Source organism: Emydura macquarii, unplaced genomic scaffold (assembly GCF_026122565.2).
Source record: "Emydura macquarii macquarii isolate MOO-44397 ecotype Brisbane River unplaced genomic scaffold, CSIRO-AGI_Emac_v2 contig_719, whole genome shotgun sequence".
Taxonomy (NCBI): Eukaryota; Metazoa; Chordata; order Testudines; family Chelidae; genus Emydura; species Emydura macquarii.
The window spans coordinates 4,863,285-4,876,433 of record NW_027130856.1 but is presented as its reverse complement, the minus strand read 5'-3'; the positions used below and the strand labels follow the sequence as shown (position 1 = coordinate 4,876,433).

Below are 13,149 nucleotides of genomic sequence, written 5' to 3'. Positions count from 1 at the left end.
TTGTTTTTTAATTGCTTAATGTGGTTAATTGCCCTGTTCTCATTACTTACTATTTTCAGGACTGAAGTCTATTTAAAATCAAGTAAATATGTTTTAGGAGAAAAGGCTTATATAACTGTTTGGTCAAATGTAAAGCCAGTTAAGGCATTTGTACCTAGGTACTACAATTGGCACCCTATAAATAATGGAGGTTAGATTATTATATTATTAGTATTTCATTTTCAAACCCCGTGACTGGGCTTTCTTGGAATCAGATGTCTGGTTTCCCCTAGAAAAAGTACATAGTATCTAATGCTTTCTGCCAGTCATTAATTTCTTGGATCAGGATTATAATTTTTACATGTACAATATTTTAACTATGAAAAAAAAATTCTGTTCTCCCATCACCAAGCTTATGTCTTACATTTTTGTTACGGATAAAGATACAGATTAATCAAAATATTGCATATTTGCAATATCACTTTGTTCTCCTATTGTGGACAGTATATGTAAAATGTAAAGTAAATTATACATTATTGCCTGCATTCTATAGTTTTTTTCTGTAGTGTGCCCTTTTTATATAAAAATTAAATTTTATATGTATAGTCTATTTTAGGTTGTACTTCTACTGTGTATTGAAATCCACTTCTTGGTTTTATGATTCTTTTGTGTGTGAATTTTGTCTGTTTATGTTGTGCTCCTTGGAATAGGAAACTTATTTCCTCCATATCTATACAGCATCAATCACAGTGATGGTCACTGAATTAATAAGGAATTTTTAGACTTGTTTTTATTAATTTATTTGGGCTCTATACAATGAAACTGTACAATCAAGAAAAATCATTTTAAAAGTGTTGCAGCAGGAGACAATCTAACTGTTCTTTTTTAGGAACTTCTCGAATTTTTTTGGTAAATCTTTCACACCCATGCCCAGGAGCAGGGACAGTTTCTTTCACATATACAGTTTACTATCTCAGGACACACGTTACTTTTTGTGTGTGATATCTACGCTCGTAGCAGTAGTTGGTGGCTTTCCTGCAGAGTTGTATATCGGTTTCATCGAAAGAGTAAATTCAGGAAGACAAGCTTAAGTTTTACAACTTTATAATGTATTTATGGTTTAAAATAAAAATACTTGACAAGTGGTCTTTCAATATTTGTGATATTGTAAAAAGCTAAAAGCAAAAAAGATCCATTGCAATGCTAGTACATTTTTACTTCCCTCTCAATTGCAATTAGTGATATTAACCATAAGATGGAGTAGGAGTAAATTTATACTAGTGTATTGTACCTTGGACCACGTAAGCAATGCAACTTTATTCATCTTAAATAATACTTAATAAGGAAGGGGTTACAGTGAATCCTTTTTTTTTTCCTTCCCATCAAACATTGAAGGTCTTAGCCTGTCATCATTGACTCATGACTGTGAGCTCAAAATATGAGTGGAGCTCAGAATACTACTCTTTATAGTTTGTGCAAATATAAGGTATTTACAAAAATAAAGCCTAGTCTTTTATGTTGGGTTAACAAAATTTCTGGCACATGTCAAATTATTATTTTTGGGGTGTATTTTAAGCTTCTAGGAGTTTTGTACATTGTGTCAGATTATGTATTTGTTCATACAAGACTTTTCAGGGGCCTGTAGCCGTGTATCAGGATGTTGCTGAACCACATAATGCACTGTGCAGAAGAGTTAGGGGTTTGACCATATTCCTGCATGACGACCTATCCGTAAAGGTGAGTTTGGGCTTTAAGCTTCATAATGTGATATGAAAGTTAATGGTTATGTATGATGGTAAAAATTGCCTGTATCATATGTGAACTAAGTGTTTGTTGAATTTTGAAGCTTAAAGTCCCAAACCTACCTATAAAGAGTATAGACAAAGTTCCTTCCAGAGAAGGCTTGTAATCCCTTTCCTCCAAGGACATCATGTAATTCAGCAATGTCCTGATGTTCAGCACCATGTCCCTGTGGAGCCTATCAGGAAAAAATATACTTCAAACTCTTGGAAGATTTAAAAAAAAAAAAAACAGGAGTAGAGAGCAGAGATATTATTGCATCAGCGAAGCCCTTAAGCTTGGCTTCTTTGGAAAAGAACTTGTGACCCAGAGATCCTTGAACGTATATATAGTTCCCAGGAACTGGGTACAGTCTTTTTTTGGTTTTACTATAGTGAAGTTGTTTTGCAATTATTTCAGTAAGAGACTGAAATATGAACCGCCCTTTAGAATGCTAATGTTGACAACTGTTACTCTTCTCATCACTCAAGCCCTGATCCTCAGTTATTCATTCCCTTTTCTTCTCCCTCACATTCAGACTCTCTTCATATCTCATCTTTTCTATAATGTTTCAAAGATCTGCCTCTTCCGCTTCTCCCCGTAGTCCTATTCAGGCTGAGCTACTTTTACAGTCTACTGTCTCCCCCTGAAGTTCAAATATATGTTCTTGATTTAAGGCTTTGCTGCTGCTGCTTATCTTTTTTGCTATCTCCTTTCACTTCCCACTGTGTACTCTCACCTCAAGTTATACACTTCTCTGATTTCTCACCTTATTACTCCCACTGTGTTCTCCTCTTTGATGTTTGTTCACTCTGCTCCGTACTTGTGGAACATCTTTCTTCCTGTTCACGTACCATCCTCTCTCCTCCTGTGCATTCCCAATCAAAACAGTGCTGTGACCTTGGTTTCCATGACTGACTTGCTTGCCTATGCTATTTATTCCTTCCCTTTGGCCCTTCCTTGTCTCACTTAATAAATATCACCTCTTATGATTTGCTCATTGTATTCTGAGTCATTATTTTTCTCAATCTTTGTCTCCCTCTTTTTGTCCATTTTTCTGTTCTCTGTTTGTCTTTTTTAGGATAGTCTTTGCAATTTCTTCACACTTTTTATACAGCTTCCCAAAATAAGGAACTTGCAATATCTTCATACCTCTCGGTAAATCACCAAAGTGAAAGTTAAAGTATTTCTTAAAATCTGTCTTTATTGTGTATTTCTACATAGGCTCTAACATCAGTAGTAAATTATAGGGAACCCAAGTCGATCTGCAAAGCACCTGAGCTGGTAAGTAACAAATTTTCTTGTGTGCTGTAATAGTAATTTTAAAAAAACCCAAAAAACCGTCAAACCTGTCATTATTAACACATGGTGGCCACCAAATAAAAATAATGTTCACTTACTGAATCATCTTCAAAAGTCTTTTTTTAAAACAAGCATTTAACCTGTGCACACAAAATATGCATGTGCAAATAGCATGTATGCAGTGCAATTAATTACCAGTTTTGCACATAAAAATTCATGTTCTGGATGCACAATTTGACATGCCTTTGTTTCAAAATGTGGCTCTCTGTCTTCTGTTTGTGTCATTTGTAATTTGAGCTGTGACACATTTTAACCTTTATTTAATAGTTGTGAATACTTTCAAACACTGTTATTCTCCAGCTTGACAAGTAGGCTTTGTTTTGCTTTTTGTTTTTTTACTTGAGCTGGCCAAGTATTGTGACAATTTGCTGAAGAAATCAGCCAAAGGAATGACAGAGAATGAAGTAGAAGACAAACTTACAAGCTTCATTACTGTTTTCAAATACATTGATGACAAAGATGTTTTCCAGAAGGTAACCTCTAATTTTTAGTGAATGTTAAAACAAAAATGTAATTTATTTAAACCATTTTATTAGATGTAATATGTTAATGTTATTTTTTTAAAAAAAAATCCTCACAGCTGAGAAAATATTTTGCTTGCTTTATTTTGTTTCACACAGTTTTATGCCAGAATGTTGGCAAAACGATTAATTCATGGGTTGTCTATGTCTATGGATTCTGAAGAAGCCATGATTAATAAACTAAAGGTAATATGAACTATTCTTTCAAAGCAATATAACTACCAGTAGTAACTGTTGACACATGTCAGATTTAAGAGGGGTCAGCAGAGGATGCCAAAATTAATTTAGCAGTTGGTAGTTGCCATTGCCAGTCAGTGATACGAAAAATTGCAACCTCACCTGTGCTGAATTAATGTGTTCATATACAAAAAAATCCATTAACAGGAAAACCCCAAATATTACAAGTAGTTTCTTAGTTTGGGTAGTTGTATAAAATGTGCCACTTCACCCATATTTGCATAATAAGTAGTTCCAGTCAGTGATCAAAGCTAAGGCAATCCATCCAAAATTTTCAGTTTTGTAAGTATTGGATATGGACAGATTTTAGAAATAGGTTGTATAGAAAAGTGATGTTCTTAAGTTAGATTAGATAATTTTACATATAAAGGCACTATTGACTATACTATGGATGACAAGGCATTAGCAATATAGAAATCTGTAAATCAGTATGGTCTTGTGGATGTGTTCATAATTTAATTTTTTTCAAGAAATATATGTGTGTAATATATTTTAAATAGTTATATCTTACTTATGACATTTATTTAAATGTTTTTTACAGCAAGCCTGTGGTTATGAGTTTACCAGCAAGCTCCATCGAATGTATACAGACATGAGTGTTAGTGCTGATCTCAACAATAAATTCAACAACTTTATCAAAAACCAGGATGCCATTATAGATTTGGGGATTAGTTTTCAGATATATGTTCTACAGGTACTAATGCATAATTCATTACTATTTAGTTGCTTATACTTGGTTTCTTGTATTTCCATAATAAATAAACACGTTTCCTAAAATGTAACTAATCTGAATATTTCTTAGACTGAAAATTGACAACTTATAAATTTGATATCACTGTTGAACAATCCTGATTATATAAAACAGTCTGTTATTCCTAGCTTTTTTGAAAGATAGTCTAGCCTCTGCACTGCATAATGGTAAGACAGAAACACAGGCCTTAACAATTTTCTCACCTAGAGCAAATGCCTCACAACAGCATGCATTTTATTGAGTAATAAAACTCCTGAACCAACTCACATGTCTTATTACTTGATTTGAACTGTAGGACCAGTTCTTGAGAGGAAGATTTTGTTTAGCTCCTTGGAACTAATTTTAACATATGTTGGAATGCTAATGTTTTTGTTTTTTTCTTCCCCTCCAGGCTGGCGCATGGCCTCTAACTCAGGCTCCTTCGTCAACATTTGCAATTCCTCAGGAACTGGAAAAAAGTGTACAGATGGTAGGTTAGTAGTTTCTTGCAAATTTGTGGCAAATTTAATATTTCATTAGTGTCTCAAACACCAAAGCTGATAGTTGTTATTGTGAGAACACTGAGTCTTTCAAATATATACATAAACCACAATTATCCAAACTCCAGTTATCTGAAATTTGAAATCGGTTCCCCAAATGAAATTCTGATTTTATGAAATTCCAGTTTTTCCAATTTTAGCTGTGCCCCTCTAGTTATTTAAATAATTGAAATTTATAGGTACTTGCCTCTGAGCTCAAATACTGATTCCTAATATACAGGGGGAAAAGCTTACACATAAGTTTCTTGTTCTGTGATTCAGAAGAGCCTTTGAAAACCAAGATACTTTCTGTTCTGCATGAAAGTTCTTCTGGTACTTTTCAGAACAGTGTGGGTTTGTGCCTATACTCCTTGCCTTGGATGAAAAATCTACATCCACCCCATTGCTGGCATTCAGAATGCTGTATGATTGCTTTTTGTCCTCCGTTCTACAGGTGGCACCATTTCAGAGCCCCTGTGTTTTTATTATATGCTTGTATTCTAAATTCTAGTTACATGTATCTTGTATATTTTTAAAAGATACACAATATCTAAATTGCCCCCTGTCAACATGTATGTAGGTTGTGAAGCACAGTGGAAAGAAAGCATATAAAAATGAAAAATATTTTTACATTACCAGATATACTGAATTCTATAGAATTTGTGTACATACATGTTTTCAGGATCTAATTGAAACCTGGTGTCTAATGGAAAATATATATATTTTCTGTAAAGTGTCTTGTTGCTATTCACTAAAAAAAATTGTTTAAAGTGTTTTAATGAATTATTCCAGTTTCAACTTCAGTGTATTAAGCAATACTAAATCTTGTAGTACATCAAACAATGAAGTATTCTCATACTATTCTCATTCCACCAATCCTGGCACTGCTGGGAAGTCCCACCCCATGGCTGTCATCACTGATGCAGTTCTCTAGAAGATTCTTGGAGGTGAATATGCAGCCTTTATTAGAAGGTGGCTCCTCAACATACTCCTAGTACAAGGCCTCTGCAGCTGTTTTCTCCCTCAGGCCTTTTAGGAGGCCCACTTTACTACTATTATTTGATGGGAACATTTCTGTGCTCTTCCTCTTATGCCCTTCTTCCCTCACTGGCCTTAAGATCCATCAACATGCATACCCACCTACAAAAAGGTTCTCCACTGCTAGCCCAATGAAAGCAGTTTTCCAGTCTACTCCACTACTTGCACATAATTCTGCTCCTTTTTCATATACTACTAGCAGCTATGCCTAGAGCTCTGCAAATCCATGGATATCGGATATCATTTTTTTTGCTGATGGTGGATTGGATGAGGACCTCAAGGGCGGGGAAGCAGCTGTCTGCAGCTCATAGCCTTTGAGGCTGCTTCCCCTGCCTTGGAGATGGGGGTGGGGACTGGCTGCTGATCAGTTCCGTTGGACTCCCTGTGGGTTGCCAATCAGCAGTTTGGTTGGGGTGCCCTGCTGACCGGCTGGGGAGCCCCGCAGAACAGCTTATTGGCAGCAGGCATGGGAGCCTCGCAGACAGCTCTTCAGTGAGGCTGCCCTGCAGGCCGCCAATCAATCAGCTGTTGGGCAGCTGCCTAGAGGGATTGGCCCCTGAACAGCTGGTCAGCAGCAGAGGCTGCAGCAGGGCCTCCAAACAGCTGATTGAGGGGCCCCAGAGCTGCGGATGCGGATGACCTGGATTGCAGGTGATGGTCGGAAGTAAGCTGTTTGGGGTGGATGTGGATCAGATGTGGATCCACGTTTGTGTATTGGCGCAGTGCTCTAGCTATACCTCAGCTTGCTAAGAAGCTAGGAAAGCCTCCACTTAGCAATGACTGCAAAGTTGTCCAATGAGGGCAAGATTAAGAAAGAATCAAGTAGGCCATACTCCACCTCCGGGATGCCTTCCTTTTGACCCTGTTTATAAATATTGGGCTGATCCCTTCTCCATTGCTTTGTGCCTCTATCTAATCCCTTTTAGCATTGCCTTTCTTCTCTTCCTCCCAAGAATTTTTCCTGTTCTCAAAGAACCCCCATGTATCTCAGAAAGTACGGTGACAGGAATTGGCTATATGAATTAATACTGACCTCAGTTATGTTTTGGGGCAAAGGCAATGTGTCTCCCTACCTCCTGGGACTCTCCAGTGTCAGGTCCTGCCAGGACTCTGTACTTTCTGGCCACTGTTCCTCTGGGCTTTCAAGAGCCTGCTTTATTATGCACCAAACTTTTCCAAAGATTCAAAGGCAAAAATATCTGGGGGAAGAAGACACACACCTCAGAGGATTGTAAGCTTTTATGAGTTAGATTCAGATTCAGATGCGGAAAGTAAGTTAGTTTGAACTGAGCACCTTACCTTAGTTAGTGTCTTGTCATTAAAGGTTTGAAAATTGAAGATTTCCAGACCTTTTTTCCTTCCTATTTCCCTAGGCCCATGAAATAAAAAAGGCAAAGAGGGAGGCTACCTGAAGCATGCTGTCCGCTCCTCATGATAGTTGATATAGAACGCTTGAATCCATTTTCAAGGGATTAGGATTCCTGTGCCCTGGACCTGTCTGGTCACTTCTAGAGCCTCACTATCTTGCCTAAAAGCCTTCAGTAAAATGTAGAAACCCAAAATGGCACATACTGGGAATGTAAAATATTAGATAAAGGTCCTTATGATATTTGAGTTCTGTGGAGTGCTCCATTGTTGCTGGCAAGTATTTGCAGTTTTACGTAGAAGCAATATTTATATTGACTATGATGCATGCTCACTTCAGATGCATCATGTTCTTTGGAGGAGAACCTGGATATCATCTCTGAAGATTCCTCAGATCTTGAGCTTCAGTTTCCATGGGTGAACAAGGAAAAACACCCTAAAACCAGATTTAGGCAGCACTAATACTCTGCTTCTCACTCAGAGAATCTTTTCTCTTTTTTCAGAGCAGACCCAGCAGTTACTATTCTGGATGCTTTTTGCAGCAGTGCAGGTCTTCAAACCCCATGCTTCTGGCAAGCAACGGTAAAAAGTGGTTGGCCCACACCCCCTTCTGCCTATCAGGGAGAGATTAAAACTATATTACTGGTCCAGATGAAAATCGGGACCAGTGAGCTTTGTGACTGCCAACAAGGGCTACATCATTGAACTTGCCTTCTTCTTACTAGATTCATTTCAATCACTTGAGGGATACGTTCCAGTTTACTTCCTTATTCCGGTCAATATGGCTCATTCCATATTCCTTTGTTTTGCTATTGAGAAGCTCTCCTTTGATCTTTTCTTTGCTCTAAAATCTTCTAAAAAACTGATAATGGTGCCAGCTTCAGAGGGGGAAAAATTCCTTGTTTTCCATAGCTTGAATAGCCTGCTTATGAGATCTTTCTTCCAGCATACTTATGAACAAATGCTCTCTCTTCCAGACCATGGGTTTATGGTGCGCTACAAGAGCTCCCTGTTACTTTTCTGGGACATGGTCCTCCTAGGCAGTCAACCTCTCATTCACCTCAAGGTGGTTCTCATAGGTGAGAGGTCCCACAAACTAAAGGATTCAGTCAAATCATTTTGTCCAGTGTAGTCATAATCATCTGTCAGATTGTATATATTCTGTACATTCATGAATGCAAGCTGAGAAGGGCTGGGTTACTCACCTGGGCTTCCTCATGTGCAAGAAGGAGGCTCCATACAGTATCAGCTGACTGGAATTCTGGGCCACTAGGTTTATCCTGAAGAAATTTGTTTTTCCTTGGGAATCAGAATGGTCCTTGTGGAGTTGTGTAACCTAGGCCTCCATTCCTTCGCTATCAGACAAGGGCACTCAGCCTCTGAAGAAAGGCGCTTCATCAGGGTTCTGAAGATCCTAGTTGACCTCCTGTGTATGGGACCGTCTCTGTATCTGGACTAATTGATGATCAATTAGATCGGTTTTCTTCAGACTTTAGAGTTCTGGAATGTCCCAAAAACATACTTCATTTGCATCTTATAACAGCAGTTTTAATGTGTAGTACTGTAGGGACTCGGAAAAGGCAACCTGGAAAATAGACATCTCCTCAAAGTGGTCGAGTGCTCTTTTATGCTCTCCTTTTCTGTCATTATTAAACACGGTTACCAAGAGAAATCAGATTGGGCCAAACTGACCCCCTAATAGCACTAATATTGGCAAAACTGTCTTTTGTTGGCTTGTCTCAAGGAGAAGTCTTTGGAACCTCCTTAAATTCTTACCATAGCCAAAGAATATCCTGATCCTGGGATCCGATCAAACTTCCAAACCTGAACTTCTTGTCCCTTTCAGCTGGGAAATGAGGGGCTGAGACTTCTGGACTTTTCCTGAAAGTAGATAAAATGTTAGAACCAAGGCTTACTAATGTATCTGGTCCATGTATGCAGCCTGGCATGCCCCACTGGGATATCAGCTGTAACAAAGGCTCAGTCAAGCGACTGCCTTTATGTTTTTATCTGGTTTTTGAGAAAAGTTTCCAGCTAAATTTCAGGTTTAGATGGTGGCACTAGGAGCTTTGAGGATCTCTAAGGGAAAAACCACGGAAGTCTCACCTCAGTATTTCTTAATTTCTTCATTCAATCAAAAGAATCGGACAAACTTTGTCCTCTCCTATACATAGCTGGAAATTGTCTGGTTTTGCAAGCCTTGTTGCAACTTCGATTTGAGCCTTTGGGGAACTGCTAACTTTTTCCGCCGCAACAAACTAACTTCTTGTTGCAGTTACCGTTAGACCCCAGGATAAGTGAACTTGAAGTTATATCTGTTAAGAATGCTCTCCTACAGTCCATTCCTTACAAAAGGGTCCTGTGAACCATTCTGGAATGTGTACTCCCCATGAATTTAGTTTTTTTCCTACCAATCAAGATATTGCCTTTGCTTCCTAGGTCTCTGCCTCATTCTCTTCTTTACTGCTTGCTTATTCCCAGCAGTGCCAGGATTGGTGGATTGCATATGGTGTGAGAATGGGACAATTTGTTCCTTACCTGTAAATTGGTTTTCTCATATATAACAATCCACCAATCCTTTATTCCCTTTTTAAAGTTACTGTTTGTTGTTGATAGGAAATTACTGTTAGATGTGGATGCTTAAGCTTTAGAAGAATCTACTGGTAATATGAAGCACCCACTGCCTATTTAGACTGGGGACTGGATTCCAAGAATCTTCTAGAGAACCACCTCAGTTACAAGAGCCATGCTCGGGACTTCCCAGCAGTGCCAGGATTGGCAAATTGTATATATAAGAGAAGACCAATTTACAGGTGAGGAACAAAATTGTCCCATAATTCCAGGAAGATACTATTAAAGACATTCTCTTAAAAGTAAAAGAGAAAACATTCATTTTTTCATTTCTATGTGAACATCTTTGTACTTTTGGGTCTCTTGTCTTACTGTGTATATTTTTATGTGGCTTTGTGATATGAGTGTGATGAATCTATACTGAAATGTCTTAAAATAGTCACACAAAAATAGTTTCCAGAGCTCTCAGTGTGACACCTTTCACAAGCACTAAAATTTATGTAAAAATGTAAAGGAGAAAGAAATGAACAAGATCGTTACTGGGTTGAAGAATATTGTCTACGGTTTTTGAAGAGAGCAATGATTTTGAGTGCTTCAGTTTTTGGGTGTCTAGTTTGATGTGTTTTTAAAAGGAGACTACTTTTCAAGTGGTGGGGTGCTCAGCACTTTCTGAAAATCAGACTCCTGTAAGGTTCAGGTAGGACATCCAGAAATTGAGGCACCCACAGTCACTACTCACTTTTAATAATCTTGGCAATTAGATCTTGATAACTCAGTTGTGGCAGGCCTACAGTCAGTTACCCACCTACAGACTTCAAAATAGTGGTGAAAATTGCTCACACTTTGAGCCTTGCTTCCACAGAGGAACTCCTGAAAACTGGCATGGAGTGGGTGTGATTGCAGGATCTGCACTTGCTTGACAGTTAATGCTGCTCAGTTCATTAGCCTAGTAGCAATGTGTTAGCCTAGTAGAAAGAAATGAGGCCCTTACTTTTGTGTGTTTGGTAAGAGCTAATCTGTTTACATAGTGCCTTTGTTGGCTCATCAACAGTAAGCATGTGTCTAGTAAAAAACCATAGCACATTTAATGACAATACACAATATAAGTAGTGAAGGAGAGGAAATTGGGTTGCAAAGTGTTTTCTGCTCTACAGAAAAAAAACTTAAAAGTAACCTATTTTAAGTGTTAGAACCAATTTATTTTTATAATATGTTTGAAAACTTTTGACACGGTTCTGTAAATAACCTTGTTAAACATGTTAGTTATATTTAGTCCAAAAGGCCTAATAGAAATACTCTTAAAAGTGCTACTTCGGGAGGATGTAGACTTCAATTATGTTGGGGAATTATTCAGAAATACAGACTGTGCTCATATCTTGCTCTTCCTTTTTAATGCCTCTAATAGAAAATCATAGAGTTCCTGTGCTTTGAAAATTAATATTGTGACTTAGGTTAACTCTGATCATGATGTTGACATTTAATTTTTAACTGTTTGCAAAGTGAAACAATACTAATATGAACCACACAGGCTAGCCAATGCAACAATAAAGGGGAATTCGGTCCACCTTTGATGCTTTTGAAGGACACTGTTTGATTTTTAAGGGGAGTATATATCTGTGGCTCACTGGATCCCTGTAGTGAGTAATAATGAGGGGATTATCTGATGGCTATGTTGCTGTTGGACTTCATCCTCTTTATTCTTGCAGATATGCAGAATTAAATGTTAGCTACAGCCTTTGTTTGTATTTCTAACTTTTTGTGCCATTTAAACAATTACGTTAATCAAAATCTGGTGCATTCTGCTTTTCACTTTATTTAATCAGTAGGATCTTACAACTAATTGAACTTACTTCAGGAAGATACAAAATCTCTGTAGATCTAGTTCAAAACAGCTTCAGAGAAATCATTAAGAGAAAATAATTGTTGTTCCCCTGAGCTTTTATTCTGTAGTTGCTGGCTGTCGGTAGGATATGCTCTGAGAAGTCCTCACCTCTGAGGTTGGGGAATTAAATAAAACCTGACTGACAAAATCTTTCTAATAATTTTTCTTTAAGCAGCCATTTCCTTTAATAATTTATTAAAATAAATATATATGGAGGACATAGATAATATAAAAATGGGTACATATTTGTAGTGTACAATAAACTTCTGAAATTAGAACAAATTTCATGTATGGGAAACTATATTGTATGGAACTTTTTTTGATTATCTGAATTTCTCAGACCTCTTAATCTGTGTTGAAAATCACTTGTTTATCTAAATTTTCATACCTGTGAAATTAAAAAAATTAATGTAGTTTTTTACATTGTGTATTATGAATAAGCAGTCAGGTTAGTGCATGATATGGTACATTTCCTGAATTATCTTTTGAATTATTTTATTGACTTAAGTTGTTCTGAGAGATGTTAATATAGATTGTTTCCATATTTATTCAGCACCATAAATAGTGTGTGTATATATATGTAATCATTATGTATGGTTCACTTTAATAGCAACACCCATCAAAACATCTAGATATATCTAAATTACATCAAAACACAAATGAAGTGGGTTTTCTAATTTGATTGAAACAGTAAATCAGAACTAGTGTATATAGGATTATGATTGCATCAAAGGAAAGGTTACAAATATAATTGTACTATGCATATGAGAAGTGACACTGTAACAACAGTAATAATATTGATACACTATTAGTACTCTAATGCTATAATAATAGTAAAATATTCATTATAAAAATTTTATCAATTATTCTTTTGGGATCAATATTGACAACACTTGTATGGTACAGTACTGAGGTATAGCATTGATCATTACTACTTATGATAATTTCTTGGTGACACGTTTTACCTATTCAGTCCCTGAAGTCAGGTTTCAAATTATAATATGTAGATATAAACATGTTTGGCTAAGTCATTTTGATCAAAAGTAAAAGTTCAAATTGTTCAACGTACACCTTGTAAATATGTGAAGAAATACCGTGTAATATTTTTAAATGTCTAGGTACAAAATGCTGAATATTAAATTAGTA

At 36.9% G+C, this 13,149-nt stretch overlaps 1 protein-coding gene across 6 annotated transcripts in view; it reads left to right on the top strand.

Moving 5' to 3' along the window:
• Positions 1 to 13,149, top strand: part of CUL2 (cullin 2) — a 93,546-nt gene that overhangs the window by 64,812 nt on the left and 15,585 nt on the right. For all 6 annotated transcript variants that reach the window (XM_067542634.1, XM_067542637.1, XM_067542636.1 and 3 more), the window contains 5 exons: positions 2,983 to 3,042; positions 3,465 to 3,593; positions 3,741 to 3,827; positions 4,420 to 4,572; positions 5,021 to 5,098. In XM_067542634.1, the coding sequence (XP_067398735.1) occupies positions 2,983 to 3,042; positions 3,465 to 3,593; positions 3,741 to 3,827; positions 4,420 to 4,572; positions 5,021 to 5,098 (507 nt within the window). The remainder of the gene's footprint in view (positions 1 to 2,982; positions 3,043 to 3,464; positions 3,594 to 3,740; positions 3,828 to 4,419; positions 4,573 to 5,020; positions 5,099 to 13,149) is intronic.